The 21,180-nt window shown below is 36.1% G+C and overlaps 1 protein-coding gene and 1 long non-coding RNA gene across 2 annotated transcripts in view; both read left to right on the forward strand.

Moving 5' to 3' along the window:
- NKAIN2 (sodium/potassium transporting ATPase interacting 2) overlaps positions 1 to 21,180 on the forward strand; it is a 1,210,503-nt gene that overhangs the window by 668,876 nt on the left and 520,447 nt on the right. The window contains exon 3 of the mRNA XM_025295038.3: positions 11,365 to 11,445. Coding sequence (XP_025150823.1) covers positions 11,365 to 11,445 — 81 coding nt within the window. The remainder of the gene's footprint in view (positions 1 to 11,364; positions 11,446 to 21,180) is intronic.
- LOC123327769 lies at positions 11,561 to 17,549 on the forward strand. The gene is made up of 2 exons (XR_006542473.1): positions 11,561 to 11,750; positions 17,380 to 17,549. It is a non-coding gene; the product is annotated as an uncharacterized LOC123327769 (long non-coding RNA).

The raw sequence follows: 21,180 nt of genomic DNA on the forward strand, positions 1-21,180 counted from the left end.
CTTTAGGGGGCCTTGTTTTCCTTATTTAACTATTATTAATATTTTCCACAGCATTTTTCTTTCTTCTCAAGACATAGATGTTTTATATTTCTAGTGAGACAGCTAACACTCTGTATTTTTCCTCTTTGCACGTCCCTTAAGTTAAATAATGCAGATTGCCAAAAAAAAAAAAAAAAGAAACTACATCTGATTTGTGTGCTTCCTCCATGGATAGTCTGAAATCTTTTACTTACTTTAGGTGTAATACTAAAATACTCCTCTGTTTAGTTGAATATGTACAGTCTTACCAAAGCAAATGGTTGAGTATTTCTCTAGAAAACAATATATACATAAAAAATGTTAAAGAGTAATTATCCATTTTTGCATATTAAAGGAAACAAAAATTTAGAATGTACACAGGTTAGAGTGGGACACAAATGTGCCTTCCCTTCATTTGCTGCTAACAGAATCCCAATATGTGTATGGTTGTCAGAAGTCTAAGTAGAGTCTGGCCCATGGGATGAATTAAAATTGGCATAAAACCACCAGGTTAACCCCAATTCTCTTTGCCAGTGGTTTGGTTTAGGAAAGGAGGCAGGTGAGACAGTTCTACTTAATGAGATGTAAGGAAGTCTGCTGAGTGCATTTGGGAATTTTTTTCTTTTCTTTTCCAAAAGAATAAAATGTTACAGAAGGAAGGGATCTCTTCTGCCCAGCACTCTGCCTGTAAGTGTTAATTGTATGAGGATTTAAAAGAAAATCCCAAAGGTATAGACCCAGAGTCACAGCAGCATTGTGCCTACCACACACCACTTCCAGACTTCATGTATGAAAAAAGAAAACCCTAGTCTGTAAACCACCTGTAGTTCAAAAGCTTTCCTAACTGAAATGCTTGTTTTTTGTTTTGCTTTCATTTTTATCCATATTACCACAGTGATTCTGAAATTAATAATTTCATCCTTGCTTTTGAAATAGTAAATGAAAAGCTATTTGACAAAGTGAAAAAGTGCTTCGATGATGAGAAAAATAGTATGTGGTTTTTCATGACTAACATGCACAGATATATTAGCATCTATAAATTTGGAACTTCATTCTCCATATAAGCATTGCGATCTAAAAGGTATCCAAGCACCTGCTTTAGAATACTATACTATCAGTGTAATTTATAATTATTTGTGGCTACTGAGTTGAACTTTGCCTCACTGATGTGTCTCTATTTGCTGTAATTGCTACACAATTAATTGGATCGTATGTGTGATATTCAGAATCACCCTCTAGATGACTAAAAAGAATATAAAGACAAGTGGGGAACCAGCTACCCTGTCGAGCAGGTTGAGCAAGCTGACTTTATTTTTGATGCATTAGCATGATTGTCTTTTGGACGAGAAAGTTTGTACTATGTACGAGTTTTCAGAGCAGAACTTCCCAAGAGTGTCACAGCTAATAGTTTGCAGATGTGTTGGCATGTTGAGCTCTTTAGAAACCTGGGGAGATCAGAACCCCTGAGTCAGTCACTTTCAGTTGCATGCCATCTCCTTTGTTTATATCATTGAGCTTTCCAAATAGTGCCATTGTCTGTGTGTGCCATGAATTCTTAAAGCACAGTTGAAAGGTTATAATTCAGTATATGGGTAATCATATATCTTTTAAATATTATTGCTTGTTAATAAGGAGAGGGGATTCAACATTTTTAGGTATGCTGCTGATGCTGCTTAGTCGCTCAGTCATGTCTGACTCTTCATGACCCCATGAACTGTAGCCCGCCACTCTCCTCTGTCCATGGGGATTCTCCACGCAAGAATACTGGAGTGGGTTGCCATCCCTCTCCAAGGGATCTTCCCAACCCAGATATCGAATCCAGGTCTCCCTCACTGCAGGTGGGTTCTTCACCATCTGAGTCACCAGGGTAGCCCAAGAATATTGAAGTGGGTAGCCTATTCCTTCTCCAGAGGATCTTCCTGACCCAGGAATTGAGCTGGGGTCTCCTGCATTACAGGTGGATTCTTTACCATCTGAGTCACCAGGGAAGCCCTTTAGGTATGCTAGGATACATTAATCAACTAGAACCATATATGGCTTCAGAGTAGCCATAACAGTCATAAAAATATATACATACAGCTAAAGGTAATGGTTTCCACTCAATCTGTGGGATCAAATATGGCAGTATTCACTAGGGATTAAATGCTAAAAATTTCTAAATTGCTAAAAAGTGATACTGAAGAATATTTGGATGGGCATATTTTAAACAATTAATAATTTAAGACCTTTCTAAATTTTCAAGGTAATCATGATGGCTGATAAATTTAGGACTGCTGTTTATTAGAATTCTTAATTTTTAATGATATGATATAATTTTCCCAACCAAATATGATCAATCCATTATATTGATAATGACTATTACCTTCTTTTCCCCTTCCTTGCTTCCAGAGTTAGTTGCAATAAGAAGTTACTTGAATCGTATCTTTCTCTAGGTATTTAACCTATTTTGACAATTTTTAAACAAGTCTATAAACATTCTAAATGTGTCGATTTCTGTATCCTAGAACTTTATGCAATAGCCTTGTATTGTTAGAATGTTGGGAATACCCTAAGAACAGGTTGAGACTCATAAAACAAGAATTTTTTTTCCAGCAAAGACTTTCACAGTAATTACATAAGGCATATAATAAGTAAAGCAAGAGTCAAACATGACTGAGCAACTAAGCATAATACATGCCATTCAAGAGATCAGCAAAGGAATGATTCTGAAGCAGCAATGTAATTGCCCCACCCCTCCAAAAAAAGTGGATCTTAATTTTGAAGATAATTACATTTATTCACAAGTGCTTAGGTATTATACTCCTCAGGGTTACATTTCATTGACAGCTCAGTTGAAGGGAGAAGAGAAGATTTGGATTGGTGTATTAGTTTCCTAGGGCTGCTGTAACAAATTCCCTCAGACTTCGTGAATTAAAACAACAGAAATTCATTCGCTCTCAGGTCTGGAGTCCAGATTCTGAAATCAGTATCACTGAGCCCAACTCAAGGCTGATGCTTTCTACAGAAGCTCTAAGGGGAGATCTAATCCCTGCCTCTTCCAGAGTCTGGGAGCTACAGGGTTCCTTGGCTTGTGGCCACGTGAAAGTCATCTTTAAATCTGTCTGTTCTGTTTATCATGGAGCTTTCCTAGGAGCTCAGTTGGTAAAAAATCTACCTGAAGTGCAGAAGATCTGGGTTTGATCCCTCTGTTGGGAAGATCCCCTGGAAAAAGGAATGGCTACCCACTCCAGTATTTTTGCCAGGAGAATTCCATGGACAGAGGAGCCTGGCAGGCTAAAGCCCATGGAGTCCCAAAGAGTTGGACATGACTGAGCAACTAACACTTTCACTCTATTTATGTGTGTAAGATAACCATCTGCCTTCCACTTAAGAGGATGCCCATGATTTCTTTGAATTTTCTACGAATTTTCCAATATTCATTCATTCAATCATTCACTGATGTTGAAGCTGAAACTCCAATACTTTGGCCACCTGATTTTAAGAACTGACTCATTTGAAAAGACCCTGATGCTGGTAAAGATTGAAGGCGAGAGGAGAAGGGGACAACAGAGGATGAGATGGTTGGAGGGCATCACTGACTCAATGGACATGAGTTTGAGTGAACTCCAGGAGTTGGTGATGGACAGGGAGGCCTGGCGTGCTGCAGTCTATGGGGTTGCAGGGAGTTGGACATGACTGAGTGACTGAACTGAACTGAACCGATGATTTCTTTGGGGGCACCCATATAATCCAGGATAATCTCCCCATCTCAAAATATTTAACAGTTATATCCACAAAGACTATTTATTATTTTATTATTATTATTTATTTAGCTATATAAAGTAACAAGTACTGTTAATAAATTCTGCCATTTTGTGCATGTGAAGCTGGGTACATCAGAGTAACATAAAACAGTATTAGATACATAATTTTTTTTGAATTCACATTATAATAGTTTTTTTTTAATGCATTCTAATATCATCTTGACTGTGATGTTCAGGTTTCTAGATAACCAGAAACTGAGGCAATTTCATTTTCTTTGGTGTTACTGGGAAATTTCAACACAGGAAAAACTAGTGTTATTACAGTTCTTTAACTATGATTTCAAAAAGCAAGAATATCGAAAAAGATGAGTTTTAAATTGTTTGCTGACTGGAAAGAAATGAGTGCTTTTTTGTGATGTCACTTCTAGGCACAAGGTGTGATGAATATGTGACAATAAAACACAGTTGCCTTTTAATAGATTGAAGATTTTTTTTTCTCTCACGTATCACTTTCAGATCTATGTATTACACATCTTAAAACTCTTCTATATGAACAGATATGCATGAATAGAATTACTATCTAAGTCTTAAACTGCATGAATTTCAGCTTTTAAAAGTGTAGATTGGTATTTTCTCACTAATTCTTATGTTTTATTAGCCTTTCAAACCTCTTATTTGCATATGTCAATTAGGATGTTCCTATATAACTTGATTTATTATTATTTTGCATCAAAAGCTCTTTCAACAGAATCCTTCTAGCCTTAGGGCTATAAATATCCTTGTCTGAAATATGTTGCATGAGTTGAAAGAAATTAGTTATATACAGGTGTCTTCATGGTGAATGAGTATCATTTTTTTTTCAATCTAAGGGAATTATTTTCCACTTTTTGCTTCAAGAATAGAATGCCTTTGGGGATTCTGTTTTTATTTGGAGTTGCATAAAATTTAATAGCTGTGTTTATATGTTCATTAAAATGATGCCTGTTGGATATTCTAACATTTATAGTCTGTCTTAGAAATAGTCCATTTAAACAAAATATTTTCAGGTATGATTTAATATGTCAAACTGAACTGAAATTTTTTATGCAAAATCCAAATTTATAGGAATTGATCAAAATAAAATAAGAAAAGCACAAAAAGTTTAATGATAATTAGTTGAATAACTTATAGTACATAATTGCATTGCAACATATGTTACAGAATATTCAATGAGATATTTTAATCAAGTGCAAAAAAATTCAGGTAACAGAATATAGAGAAAGATTCCTGTGGTAACATATATGACGAAAAATGCACTAATAGAAAAAGTACATATGAAACATACACTAAAATGATACAAGTGATTATATCTAAGCATGGTAATTTTCTCAATTTGCTATATATGATCAAAAATGTAAATATTTTCTACAATAAGAAAATTCTATAACAGGGGAAATATAGTCTTATAAAATAAACTGAGAATTATGTGGTCTTTAAAATGTGTCCATAGACATAAAATCACAAGGAAGCATGAGTATGTAATAGCAGCATTGGTAAAATAAGAAGGTAGAAACCTGCCTTTCTCTTTGATCTGCACTGCAATCTATGATTAAAATTGGATTTTTATCAGATTATGGCTGATTATCAAGTTAATTGTAATGGCAGTATATTTTACTTAATGTATTTAGTATGTTTTATTTTTTATAATTGAACATTCCTATAGCATGACATAGATGTAATAGGATTTATGAATTAGGAGAAAGGATTTATATCATAAAGCAGGCAATCCCTGGTCATAATATGATCAAGAATTAGAAAATAAGCTGCTTTATCTGGGCTACTTTTGTTCTTTTGTATCATAACAATGGATGAGAAAGTGATGAGAATGCCTAGGCAGAATAAATGATGTTTATTGTTGAAGATGAAAAAATAAAGCTAAAATAAGGGCTTCTTTTGTGGCCCAGACAGTAAAGAATCTGCCTGTAATGCAGGAGACCTGGGTTCTGTCCCTGGGTTGGGAAGATCTCTTAGAGAAGGGAATGGCAACCCTCTCCTGTATTCTTGCCTGGAGAATCCCATGAACAGAGGACCCTGGTGAGCTACAGTCCATGGGGTCACAAAGAGTTGGACACAACTGACAAACACTTTCATAATTAAGTTTGAGCAAAAGATGAATATAGTCCAATCATTTTGACCAGGGATATTTATTTTATGAATATACATGTATATATCTATTAAATATATTTTCATTGTTAATATTAAAACACTTGACTGTCCACAATCCTAAACTGTCAATTAAAGGAGCTGTTTCTAAGACATGATTCACTAATCTTAGGAATGCTTATAATGAACTATGATTATGTCACACCCCAGCCTGCTTACCTTTCTCACTGTATTTCCAGTACCAAGCTTTCACTTCTCAAACCCTTTCTTTTGTATTTGGCCATTTAGTTTTGCCCCTACTTTATTCTGAGCAATGAACATTTTCAGCAGTTAGATGAATGCATCACTTGGAAAGACTATTTATAATTACATAGTCTTATCATTTGGGAATCCCCAGTGGCTCAGGGGTAAAGAATCCGCCTACAATGCTGGACACATAGGAGATGCTAGTTCGATCCATGGTTCGGGAAGATCCCATGGAGAAAGGCTCGGCAACCCATTCCAATATTCTTTTCTGGAAAATCCCTTGGACAGAGGAAACTGGCAGTCCTAGTCCATGGGGTCACAAAGGGTTAGAAACAAGTGAAGCTACTGAGCACTCAATCTTACCATTTAGGGCTCTCCATCCTCACACTACATGAATGATCATAGTTTTCTCATGAAAATCAAATCTGGAATGGGTAGAAGAAGTTCTTCTGAAAATGAAGATTTTTTCCCCCCATGTTGCTGCTCATTCATTGATTGATTACAAAATGTTTATTGAATACCTATTTTGTACCAAGTATTAACTTAGAAACTTAGGGGTATAAGTATAGATACAAATAGTCTTTTCCCTCAAGGACCTTATCATTGTGCAAAGGACAAAAACGATGCAAATAATTGGATATAAGACATTTGGAACGAAATTTGAGTAAGCCGGATCTTCGGTTCAGTTCGGATCAGTTTAGTCGCTCAGTCGTGTCCAACTCTTTGCGACCTCATGAATTGCAGCACACTAGGCCTCCCTGCCCATCACAAACTCCCAGAGTTCACTCAGACTCATGTCCATTGAGTCGGTGATGCCATCCAGCCATTTCATCCTCCTCCTGCCCCCAATCCCTCCCAGCATCAGGGTCTTTTCCAATGAGTCAACTGTTTGCATGGGGTGGCCAAAGTATTGGAGTTCAGCTTTAGCATCAGTCCTTCTAGTGAACATCCAGGACTGATTTCCTTTAGAATGGACTGGTTGGATCTTCTTGCAGTCCAAAGGACTCTCAAGAGTCTTCTCCAACACCACAGTTCAAAAGCATCAATTCTTTGGCACTCAGCCTTCTTCACAGTCCAACTCTCACATCCATACATGACCACTGGAAAAACCATAGCCTTGACTAGACAGACCTTTGTTGGCAAAGTAATGTCTCTGCTTTTGAATATGCTCTCTAGGTTGGTCACAACTTTGCTTCCATGGAAAAGTGTCTTTTAATTTCATGGCTGTAGTCACCATATGCAATTATTTTGGAGCCCCCCAAAATAAACTCAGCCACTGTTTCCACTGTTTCCCCATCTATTTCCCATGAAATGATGGGACCAGGTGCCATGATCTTAGTTTTCTGAATGTTGAGCTTTAAGCCAACTTTTTCACTCTCCTCTTTCACTTTCATCAAGAGGCTTTTTAGTTCCTCTTCACTTTATGCAATAAGGGTGGTGTCATCTGCATATCTGAGGTTTTTCATATTTCTCCCAGCAATCTTGATTCCAGTTTGTGCTTCTTCCAGCCCAGCATTTCTCATGATATACTCTGCATATATGTTAAATAAGCAGGGTGACAATATACAGCCTTGATACTCCTTTTTCTATCTGGAACCAGCCTTTTGTTCCATGTCCAGTTCTAACTGTTGCTTCCTGACCTGCATATAGGTTTCTCAAGAGGCAGGTCAGGTGGTCTGGTATTCCCATCTCTTTCAGGATTTTCCACAGTTTATTGTGATCCACACAGTCAAAGGCTTTGGCATAGTCAATAAAGCAGAAATAGATGTTTTTCTGGAACTCTCTTGCATTTTCCATGATCCAGCAGATGTTGGCAATTTGATCACTGGTTCCTCTGTCTTTTCTAAAACCAGCTTGAACATCTGGAAGTTCATGGTTCACATATTGCTGAAGCCTGGCTTGGAGAATTTTGAACATTACTAGTGTGAGAGATGAGTGCAATTGTGCGGTAGTTTGAGCATTCTTTGGCATTGCCTTTCTTTGGGATTGGAATAAAAACTGACCTTTTCCAGTCTTGTGGCCACTGCTGAGTTTTCCAAATTTGCTGGCATATTGAGTGCAGCACTTTCATAGCATCATCTTTCAGGATTTGAAATAGCTCAACTGGAATTCCATCACCTCCACTAGCATTGTTCATAGTGATGCTTTCTAAGGCCCACTTGACTTCACATTCCAGGATGTTTGGCTCTAGGTGAGTGATCACACCATCGTGATTATCTGGGTCATGAAGATCTTTTTCATACAGTTCTTCTGTGTCTTCTTGCCACCTCTTCTTAATATCTTCTGTTTCTGTTAGGTCCATACCATTTCTGTCCTTTATCGAGCTCATCTTTGCATGAAATATTCCCTTGGTATCTCTAATTTTCTTGAAGAGATCTCTAGTCTTTCCCATTCTGTTGTTTTCCTCTATTTATTTGCATTGATCGCTGAGGAAGGCTTTCTTATCTCTCCTTGCTATTCTTTGGAACTCTGCATTCAGATGCTTATATCTTTCCTTTTCTCCTTTGCTTTTTGCTTCTCTTCTTTTCATAGCTATTTGTAAGGCCTCACCAGACAGCCATTTTGCTTTTTTGCATTTCTTTTTCTTGGGGATGCTCTTGATCCCTGTCTCCTGTACAATGTCATGAACCTCCATCCATAGTTCATCAGGCACTCTATCTATCAGATCTAGTCCCTTAAATCTATTTCTCACTTTCACTGTATAAACATAAGGGATTTGAATTAGGTCATACCTGAATGGTCTAGTGATTTTCCCTACTTTCTTCAATTTAAGTCTGAATTTGGCAATGAGGAGTTCATGATCTGAGCCACAGTCAGCTCCTGGTCTTGTTTTTGCTGACTGTATAGAGCTTCTCCATCTTTGGCTGCAAAGAATATAATCAATCTGATTTCGGTGTTGACCATCTAGTGACGTCCATGTGTAGAGTCTTCTGTGTAGCTGGATGAGGGTGTTTGCTATGACCAGTGCGTTCTCTTGGCAAAACTATATTAGTCTTTGCCCTGCTTTATTCCATATTCCATGGCCAAATTTGCCTGTTACCCCAGCTGTTTCTTGACTTCCTACTTTTGCATTTGAGTCCCCTATAATGAAAAGGACATCTTTTTTGGGTGTTAGTTCTAAAAGGTCTAGTAGGTCTTCATAGAACCGTTCAACTTCAGCTTCTGCAGCATTACTCATTGGGGCATAGGCTTGGATTACTGTGATATTGAATGGTTTGCCTCGGAAATGAACAGAGATCATTCTGTCGTTTTTGAGATTGCATCCAAGTACTGCATTCTGGACTCTTTTGTTGACCATGGTGGCTACTCCGTTTCTTCTAAGGGATTCTTGCCCACAGAAGTAGATATAATGGTCATCTGAGTTAAATTCACCCATTCTAGTCCATTTTAGTTCATTGATTCCTAGAATGTTGGCGATTATTCTTGCCATCTCCTGTTTGACCACTTCCAATTTGCCTTGATTCATGGACCTAACATTCCAGGATCCTATGCAATATTGCTCTTTACAGCATCGGACCTTGCTTCTATCATCAGTCACATTTACAACTGGGTATTGTTTTTGCTTTCGCTCCATCCCTTCATTCTTTCTGGAGTTACTTCTCCACTGATCTCCAGTAGCATATTGGGCACCTACTAACCTGGGGAGTTCCTCTTTCAGTATCCTATCATTTTGCCTTTTCATACTGTTCATGGGGTTCTCAAGGCAAGAATACTGAAGTGGTTTGCCATTCCCTTCTCCAGTGGACCACATTCTGTCAGACCTCTCCACCATGACCCACCCGTCTTGGGTAGCCGGATCTTACTGGATCACAAAGCAGGGATACACCATTTCCAACTGGGTATCACTCAAGAGATGATATTTATATTGAGCTCTGAAGAAAAATAGAATATTGATAGGTGGTAAGAGGAATACTTAGAAAAAGAAAAATTACTAAAGGATAAAGAATAACATACAAAATGGCACAGAGGTAAGAAATAACTTTCCATGTACATGGAAGAGAAGCAATCCAATACATTTGTAAGTCATAATGGCTTGAAGGATGAACCGAAACGTGTCTGAAAGATAACATGCTCCAATATTCATGGAGGTCCTTGAACAGTAAAATAAAGATTTTGGAACTTACCATATAAATAATGGGAGTCATTGGTATTAATTTAGCAGAGAAATGATGTAGAAGCCTCTTGTTTCATCTTTTGTTTTGTTTTGTTTTAATCACACTTTCTGCTCTCTGTGTTTATAGTACCCTCCCGTGATAGTCCTTCCAAACCCTGATTCAGTTATTTGGTAAACTCCATAAGTTAGTTTGGTTCACCTCTAACGAAGGTGTTTCAACTCTTCTGTTAAACTTCGCAGGACTACCTCTTCTCAGAATACTTTATACACTTTTGCTATCTTTCTTCCTTAAGCTCAGACTATATGTCTTTTTATGATTCTTGTATAAGAAGCATCTCTTTTCTGATCTACCTCCTTTACTTGCCTTGAACTCAGGAAGAATGTATCATTGGTCTTTTATCCTCAGTGTCTTTCTAGCATGTTGCTAACGAGGGGCTTAATAAATTTTAGCTAACTGAATGCTCAGGACTATGTCTTGGTAAGAAAATTTTGTTGTTGACAAAGACAGCACACTGAATATGACAACAAAATAGAATTAGAGATAATAACTAGATAGTCACTGTAATGGGGGATCACAAGAGGATAAACTAAGATGAAAAGATAAATGGAAAAAAAAGACACCAAAGAGAGAAAGATGATTAGTTGGGACAGAGATATAAAAACTGATTTGAAGATGACCCTAGGTAACTTGGGGAAAGGTTACATGTTATCAGGCATCGAGTTGATCTTGCTAAAGGAAAATAAGAGTTCTCTTTTTGAAGGGTTGTAGTTGATACATCTATTCAGGCATTTTTTTTTTTTTTTTGATGTCTAGAAACCATAACCATTCCCCCTGAAAACAGAAATATGGGCTGCTATCTATTTTGTCTAAAAAAAAATGAAGACATTATCCCTAAGCTAGTTTGAGTTGTAACACTACAGTGAGGGGAAAAAAATCAAACTAGAGATAAATGTACATCTCATCCTGTTTCTTAAAAAGAAGTGATATCTAATATTCCCCACTAATCTTTAAGATTTGGTGTTCAAAAGTTCAAGTTCTATTTAAATCTTACTCAGCTGATTCAAAATTAATTATGTTATTTCTCTCTTGCTTTTCTACAGTATGCTGTCTGGCTAGTCCTCTGGGTTACGTGGAATGTGTTTGTTATCTGCTTCTATTTGGAGGCTGGGGACCTCTCAAAGGTAATTTGCCATCTGATTTGCCTGAGTCATCAGTTGTGTGTTAACAAGCCTCTTCCTAAGTAAGGCAGTCTCACCCTGCTTTTGTCACGTAGATGCACCTCATATGAAGGTAAATCGAAAGCTGTCCTCATCTGTCTCTCTGCATTTCTACCATCAAAGAAGTATTTCAGTGTGGCACAAAAACGCCCTTTATTATTTTAAGCAAAGCTAAAGTAAAATATTGATTACTACAATGAGAAGAATGTGTACTTTTAAAACATTGACTCATGAGCGAGTTCTGAAGCAGAGTAGGAATTTTATCAAAGGTAAGATCTTGAAGGTTTTATGAAATCACTTAGTTTGCTTATTATTCTGCTGAAGACTTGCCTAATTAGACCCAAATACCAATGTAATAATTCAAATAATTAATGAGTTTTAGTTGAATAAGACTGTTACCAGAGGGATATAATTTATCACATAAATGAATGAAATAGATATTTTGTTCTAAAACAGTCTCGGAAAGACTTAAAATACTTATATTTTCATCCAGGTTTCATTTCGTGCTGTACTTCTATGAGTCTGTGTATGTTTCTGTATTTGCATGTGTGTCTTGCTATTATATTTCCAACGTAAATGCCTTTAGTAGTGAAATAATGCAGTTTGTACATCTCCACAACCATCATCCTTCTTCTATTGAATGCAGTTAACAGCAAATAAGTCAAATAAGATAATCCATTCAAAACAGTAGCAAATCCTATTTGAGACACTTGAGAGAGTTGTAAACTTGTACATTTTCATAGTAATTTTAAAAGAGATTATAAGAATGTTCTTATATCTCTCTATTCCTTAGAGCAGAAAGATGATGCTGAGATGTTGACACTTTTAAAACCCAGAGATGATAACCTGCTTTAAAAGGCTAAAAGAGCTGAAAGTGGCCAGAACTCTGTTCCCAGGGCTAGATAGCTTGATGCGTGGGGGATGGGGTCATGGTAATTCACATTTCTAATCTAGCATACAGGCACATCACAAAGCTCTTTGAGCATTTTCAAGTCTGTTTGTTTATTATTTAACTGTGATCCTGAGTATAAATAATCTTGACTTTTTTTTTTTTTTTTTTACTAAAGCAAATGAAGAAAGATAAGAGGGTGATACTATCATATGAGATAGACCCCAGGCTTCTGGAACCTGTAGTTTTAGGATCGGGTTTAGGACAAGTTCTCACTGGGACCCTCTGCTGTATCTGCCCTGGTGGGTGGCATTTCTGTGATTCTCACCAGGCGTCATACTCCACACTCCTGGCAGCAGGTGGTCCTTTCCTGAACATGTCATGACCAATGAAAAGGAATCGTTCAGGTGACTCTCAGAAGGACACTTAATTTTCTGCTTAAAGCTCACATTTCTTTCAGGCCAGAAAAGCATGCATGCTTCACAGGAATTGAATTCCTTGCCCAATTTATACACACTGCTGTAAAATATAATTTCTTCAAAGAGATTCCTCACTAAAATGACGTTCAATGACATTTTCAATAAAATAATCACCTTAATCATTGGAAGACAGGTATTCAGGCGTATTGGCTAAGCAAGATGATCTCGCAGATTAGAGAGTTTGTTTAATATTAAAAAAAGGAGAGGTTTGAACCAGGCTGGCTACACAAATGTTCTGTAATTTTGCTTCCCACTCTACATGATGACTGGAGAAGGCAGTGGCACCCCACTCCAGTACTCTTGCCTGGAAAATGCCATGGACGGAGGAGCCTGGTGGGCTGCAGTCCATGGGGTCGCTAAGAGTCAGACATGACTGAGCGGCTTCATTTTGACTTTTCACTTTCATGCATTGGAGAGGGAAATGGCAACCCGCTCCAGTGTTCTTGCCTGGAGAATCCCAGGGACGGGGGAGCCTGGTGGGCTGCCATCTATGGGGTCACACAGAGTCGGACATGACTGAAGCAACTTAGCAGCAGCAGCAGCCACATGATGACTGTAGGCACTGGATAAAGCTTGTGATCTCATGACCTTGGACATGGGCATTGGAATTGCAGTGAGAGCAAATTCTAAAACATTAGCGTTCGAAAGAGTTGAAACCCAAGCTACTAAGAATTCTGCTAATGCACACAGGCAGGTATCGGCTGTCCCTTGGCAGTGAAGCAGTTAATAATATTTCTTTTTCTTTTCATCTTATAAACCAAGGCTAGACTCTGCAGAGCACATGAAAATTTAATAATTTCCTTTTAAGAAATAATCTAAAGGAAAACTATAAAGGGCACAGTTATATTGTTATCTGTACTGAGTTTTTCCTCCCTTTTCCTGCTCAAAGGGTTTGAGAAAGGTGTATTTATGCCATTTAATTCTTTAGCTTCTGCAACTGCCTCACATTCTTCAAGTAATAGAGTGCCAGAAGGAAGCAATGGTGATTGAAAAATGTACAGATATATGAAAGCTCAAAAATGGGGCTCCTGAAACTGCTGATAATACTTAGGTTACAGAATATAAACCACTTTATTCCCTCACCTCCACCCAAAAATTGTTTGACCATATGAATGGGTCAGTTTGTTTGAGGCTGAAGGACAAATATGGGAAATAAAATCAGGGAGCACATTCTGTAGTCTTTATGTATGTGAGAGAGTGTGTTTATTTCCATAAAGCACTTTGTAAAGGAGTTATTTCTCCATAATGAATATTGGCAAGAAATAATACAAAGTAGTACAATATTAAGGCAAACTCGAGTTACCCATTAGAGTTTAGAATTTTGTGTTTTCTTATTCCAGTGTCTTTTCTACTTTTTCTGCTAAACTATCTACCATGTACTTATAAGAGAAACAGTTATTAGTGTCATTAATGAATACCTTCAGGAATGAAATGGCTTAATTATAATAATATGATACACACGGCTGAATGGGTTGATCTTCAGTTTTATTTCTATCCATAATTGTATAGACAATATTTTTCCCATCAAAAATTCTGTGTAAATCCAACATCATTATTACAATATCAATTAATATATTTTCATTATTATCCCCATGAGATTTAAGCAAAAATAAAACTAATCAGAGAAATTTCTTTTTAAAAATTTTATCTCAATGATATTAATAAAACATTGTGAATGTCATATAAATCAACACTTAATATTGTAGGAACAAATAAACATATAGCTTACATAAAAACCATTTCCAAACATTTACATTGTATAATAACTATTTCCACACTATTTATATTAATGGTTTAGGTATTAATGTTGTGACTAAATATTCTGAGGGCTTCCCTGGTGGCTCAGATGATAAAGCATCTGCCTGCAATGCAGGAGACCTAGGTTTGATCCCTGGGTCTAGAAGAGCCCCTGGAAAAGGAAATGGCAACCCCCTCCATTACTCTTGCCTGGGAAAGTCCCATGGACAGAGGAGCCTGGCAGGCTACAGTCCATGGGGTCACAAAGAGTCAGATACAACTTAGAGAGTGAACCACCACCAAATATTCTGAAACACCATGCAGTTAGTTACTTCCTAGGATGATATTTTAATAGATGCTCTATTAATGATACAGAGATGACATTAATTTTTAACCCAAAATGTTTGCTAACTTTGTAGGCAACTGCCTTTGAGCATTAAACGTGACCTGGACTGTTAGACTAATAGTTGGTGAATTCCTCAGGTAGCTTAGTCTGATTGTTTTATGGTATTATTTTGGTCAGTTCTGATTTTCTTGCTCACATGTCAAATAGAAATAGAACTAATTCCAGTTGTTAACCAAATTGAGTTATTTTGAAAAGAGAAGAGATGTGCTATTCTATAGTTAACTTCAAAGTGCCTTGTTAGAAGGAAAACACATAATATGTAATTCACTTACTAGCTTCATCACCTGGGAAAATGAAATTTATGAAATGATTTTCAAATAGTTATACTCAGGAAAACAATATTAGTGCTCTTCTGATGCCTGCAAAGAAAACTGTATTCTATCGGATATGTCACAATTATAAATTATTCTTAGGATGAAATTATATCTTAACACTTTTATTTATGTGACTATCTTGAAATCTCAGTTTCTACTCTGGTCGTTTATGGGCACCATCAGTGAAAGATAAACCCTTTATCCTTAGAAATAAAATAATTTACTTACAGATCATGAAATGTAACCAAAGGATTATTTTACACTTAAAACAGTCCAATTTGTTTGTATTTAGCCCTTTGATAATATGGATGCAGGTATATATCTCATGTTTCATTATATTACCAGAAACTTATCTTGTTAGACATGACCAAAGCAATAAATTATACTTAATGAATGCTTTTAATTAGCAGTGTCTAGAAAGCTGTAATGTTTTAGTAATTTTGATAGTTGCTTTTGCTATCTAGGTATAAATTTTAATTTAAAAAGTCAGTATATAAAAAAGCTATGTAAAAATATGGCCTATTTAAGCTTTGAAGAATAAAATTGCACTCCTGCAAACAAAAGCTATGGGAAGAGAATAAAACCTGTCATATACTGTAGGCAATAGAGAACAAATCCTAAAAACCAGTTGCAAGTGCTGTGTGAAATGAGGTGCTATTGCATCAATCCCAGGTTTATTCCTTTTATTAAAAAATGAATTATTCATTTAAAGAGGTATCTGATATTTGGATATTTTCTGCTGAATGAAATCAATGCTTGTATCAAGATTTGCTTTTATGATTTCATATGGGAAAAGGTGGTATGGAGAGTCTCATAATTATTTTTTAATTTGAATTAATGATATTCAAAAAGTAAAAATACCTGTTCAATTACTAATAAAACATGTCTGATAATTAAAACTAAGTTTAATAAATATCAAGATGACAGTTAATTGGACTCATATTTTTATCTTGCTTTTCTTAAAATGCATACAGTCTAAGAAATCTTGAATGAAAATGAAATATAAAAAATTATTTCCCAAATCATCAAAATAGATTTTGCTTTTGGATGTAGGATAAATGTCCTACATGTTATCAAGAATTGCATATAGTATAATTTTCCCCCAAATAGAAATGAACTAGCTGCCTCTGTTCTCCTGTTCCCTATTGTAATTCATTGAATTAAACTGCTTATTTTCCTAGTTCTACAATTCTCTTTTGTTTGCTTATCCGTTCCACTTCCTTTTAAGGCCCTAAAGTAAGGAATAAGGTCTTTGGATCTTTCTACTTTTCTGTTTACTTTCTTTCACTTGAAAATGCAATTTACTGTCATAATTTAAAGTATCATCTCTACACATATATCTGCCAGATCTATATCTTCAGTCCTGACCTTGTTGCTAAGTTAAGGTCGCGCATCTCCAACTTTCTGCTTGTGTCATGTCAATTCCATTGTCACCTTAAATTCAACATGTCCCAAAGGATTTATCATCATCCCCAAAGAATCCGACTTCCTTAGTTCACTTCTTACTCAGAGAAGAAAAGCAAAGCAAATTGTTTTCCAAAATATGAATAAAAGAGGAAATGAATTATTTTGTATTGGGAGGGCTATAGCAATCTTTTTAGATTGACCATGAGATGAAGCAAGAAGTGCATGTTTTTATTCTTCATGTAGTCTTTTTATGCGTGTGTGTGTGTGTGTGTGTGTGTATTGTAAACTTTGGACAATAACAAATCAAAAACAGTAGAGGGGTTCTGATGGAATGATACTTTGTATTGGTGACTGCCCCCAAAAAGATGAATTGACCTTTAGAAGATGCTATATTCTCTGGGAGCATTTGCTAATTATGGTTGGGGGAGAAGTGCTGAGTTCAGGCTTCAAACCCATAGAAGGCTGTTTCTGGACTGTGTATAAATCAGCAAAGCTTTAAAGGAGAGGACCTCAAGCACATGATCAATTTTCTTCTTTTCTGAAAAAACAATTTTCTTCTTTTCAGGCAGTAAGAACTAAGATAATCCATTAGTAGCAAACATTCAATAACAAATTCCTATGCGATGATGTTCTTATTTGTTCATGGAACATGCTTTGCATTTACAGATTAGACTACCTTTAAGCAGAGCACAGAGAAGTTCCCTGGTTTCTGACTTCCTTTTAAGCAGGGATCCCAGTGTAGATTGTGATGTGTGTACATATGAAGATTTATTACTTAACACGGACTCTACCCAAGGTATCAAGTGAAGCAAAAAACTGGATTACCAAGAGCTCTGGTGAGAATTTATACTTAACTTCATTTTTAATACCCAAACCATATATATTCATTTGTATGGCAAAATTCTTTCCAGAACCTCCCCGTATCTTTGTCCATGGTTGAGATGACTAGACCATGAAAGGCCCTATATCTAATACTACTTTATTTGCATATTTATTTTAAAATTATAATTGAATTTCTAGAAGATGAGGAGCCTTATTCGCAGGGTATTGAAAATCTTATATGCTCCATGAGGTTCTCACTGAGAGCTACAAAAATATCTGAGAATTCCCACTTGGATTTCTACCTTCTTTACTCTTGTGGTTAAAACAATGTAAACCATTTCACAATTCTACCATTTTTTCTAATATCTGAGTTGCTTTCTGTTTCTCTGCAAGAACTAGATGGCTATATGGTTTTGATGGCTCCAGGAAGTTAACTGTTCTCATTTGTACTTCCTTACATCGATGTCATTCCTCTTCGAAGCAAGAAGGATATCCCTGATTCACTAGGTGAAGTTTCCAAATGTTAAGTATGAAAAATAAAAGCACAGACATTTTAAATTTCAAGATAGTATCCTGCTGGAAATAAAAGAAAGCAGATACAAACGTGGTCTAAGCAAGTGCCATTCTGTTTGTCTCAAAGCCTAATCAGAAATCATTCTAGAACATCAACTTTTATTCTATGCCAAATTAAAGCAACTCTGCTCTTTATAGATTATTCACAGAGCCATGTAAAAAATAAAAGAACATGCTTCCATTAAGAATTCTAAGGCTTTACATTTAGAAATATTTAAAGTTAAAAAAAAATAAAAACAAATGTATTTTTTTAAACCCTGGAATAACTTGTCTAGATTAGAATGACCTCATATTAAGTGGGCTCTTAGATCCTGAATTGATTTGAGAATTATGTGCAGTTCAGCATGGCGCACACCAGCCCCTCATGTGTTCTCAGTCTGTGATAACCTTATCAAAGTCCCCTGATCCACTGTAAACCATCATCCTAACATAACCCTTGAAACACATTTGGCAACTAAATTGGGATTGACGGTTGCCAAATTAGCTTTGGAGGGCAGAATGTCAATCTCTTTGTCTGTGAATTCACTCAGGGACAATGGATGCTTTGATGAACTGTGGGAAATTATATAAAAACACAACTCAAAGGATATTAAATAGTGAAATAAATCAATTTTCTCTGCTTCTAGCATCCAAGATTATTTGGCCAGAAAGAGCAATAAGTGACTATTTTCCATGCCTTTCATATGGTAACAAATCTCCTCTGTTCTGTCCTGTAGTTACAATTTACATGGAAAAGGCATTTGAAGTTTTGGCTTGTAGTTCAGTTCACTACAGGTAACCAGCAAGCAATGTTTGGTAAACACTGTTATTAAATATAAAAAAAATATGAAGAAAGGAAGACTATTTAATAAATCTTTGTACTGTTTGAGAACTGCATGAAAAAATTTTGAAACATTGAAGTTCCTTTTCATTCCAACATAGCACTCAAAGTGTTACTCCCCCCTCTGCCTCTTTATAGATTTGTTTTCCACACTTAAAAAAGCAAAATGTGTATACAGCCTGATGCATCCAGAAAAACAGCTTAGAAGGGTAAAAAGAGGAGGCTGACTCACTAATAAACAGCCATTTATAGAATTATAATTAGATTTTTTCCCTTCATTAGCACGTGTAACCTGCTAGAGAATGCATCTAATGGTAATTGGAGGACTCTAGGGTTTTCACACTCATAGGTAGTGTAATATATAAAATTGAAATTAAGAGGTATTTCAAAAAATGTCATATATTTCATAGTGAAAAAAACTTGCTGATACTGTAGAGACACTCTGTCCCTTTTCCACTCTGCCAGAAAAACCTCTAGTGACAGGTCCTCAAATCTTTTCTTTGATGAATCACAAGTGAGAATGAGTTTGGTGCTCTCATTTAGTCCCAAGAGGGGAACCAATATCTCACAATTTGGCACACTCTGCAATTGCTCTTGAAGAGAGCTGCAGCTAGCTGGGCACTCCAAGGGGCCGTGGCCCTCCTGGGAGTGGGCTCAGTACAACCGATTCATCAGGCAGCCTGCAGCTTGGACGGACTCAAACTTTTGCACTGGCCTTTATGAGCACTGAAATTAATCCATTAAGCATTTTGTATATCCAGACCCCCTTCTACTCACTTTTTAAAGCGTTTGTATTGTATGTTAACTGTGGCGTCATAGTGTGAGGCGTAATGAGTCCAATTCTTCTTGTCCTCTTGCTTCCTGTTTCCTTCTTCTCAATAGAAAAAAAGCTGAGTTTATTATTACCAAATAGCCAAATAATTAGGACCGCTGGGTCTTTTTTTCCTCCTAAGTTATTCTTCAGAAAATATAAAGCCAGAAGCGCAGTTTTGAAAGCAAAGATAGCAGAATATTATCTAATGAATGGGAATGAATACTGTAAAAACCATAAGGAATTAATGGCTTATGAAATAATGATGAGAGCATTTCACTGCAGTCTTCTAACCTTGGAAACATGGGCCCTCGGTCTATGACTAATTCCATCATTTACTAAGAATGCAAGTTGTAACAGTATTATAGGTTTCTTTTAGAAAAGTGAGAAAGAAAAAAAGGTAAACATGTCATAAATGTGATATATCAGAGTTATAACACTTTCTGAGTTTAAATCTCTTTCCTGGTTGTAAGCATTTTATTTTCTAAGCGATCCCATCCTTTTGAGTATTGCATAAGATCAAATCTTTCTACAGGGGCAAAAGTGTCATGATCCCATTTGGAAAACATTATCAATTAGTCAAGTGAAAATAAAAATGAAGCACAAACTCTAGTATTTTCCCTGATAACTATGGAATTACTAAATCTGAAGACATATGAAGATTGAAAAAGGAGGGGAAGAAGATAATTGCATATTTAACAAAGGAGAAACTGAAATTTGTTGGTACTGACAAAATAATGTAAATGATTATATAAACTATTATTAATGAAACAAATTTGGCTTCGGTATTTCATATTTTCACAGAGTATTTTGTAATCTAAATTTTTATTTGGCCATGTTTCAGAATAAATTTCAAGCTATGCTCTCCTAGAATGTGTTGGAAGCAAAACAACATGAAAAGACAAGACTTGGAGTAGCATATGCAGGCAGGCAGCCTGTGACATCTCTCACCTCTCGAATCTCCAGGGTCTGTTGAATCTGCATTTATTTTTCCTGCAGCTGTCCACTCACTAGAGAGTTGCCCTTCCAAGAGAGAGAAAAACCAGTCTTTCAGACTCACTAGAATTGCTGTCCTCAGGATTTTTAATGATTTTTTGTTTTTCTTAATTGCTAAACTGCTTAAAAGAGAGGAAACTCAAGTTTACTTCAAGCTGAAATGAGGAAAACACTTACATGTTTTAGAAAATATTTTTAAAATATGCTAATGTGAATAAAAACAAATCCTCATATGTTGTGACTTTGCATTATTTTTTTCTCTATTTTCAGAGTAAAACCTCAATTTGTGTTTCAAAATTACACACATCTAAATCACTGGCAAATATTATTCTTTACCATTATTCTATTTTTATCCAGCCTTTATTTTAATTTCTGTATCTTATTAATATACTCCCCTTAAAATTAAATTATAGATTTTTATTAAAATATTTGAGTGTCACAGGTT

The sequence above is a fragment of the Bubalus bubalis genome, chromosome 10, assembly GCF_019923935.1.
Source record: "Bubalus bubalis isolate 160015118507 breed Murrah chromosome 10, NDDB_SH_1, whole genome shotgun sequence".
Classification (NCBI taxonomy): domain Eukaryota; kingdom Metazoa; phylum Chordata; class Mammalia; order Artiodactyla; family Bovidae; genus Bubalus; species Bubalus bubalis.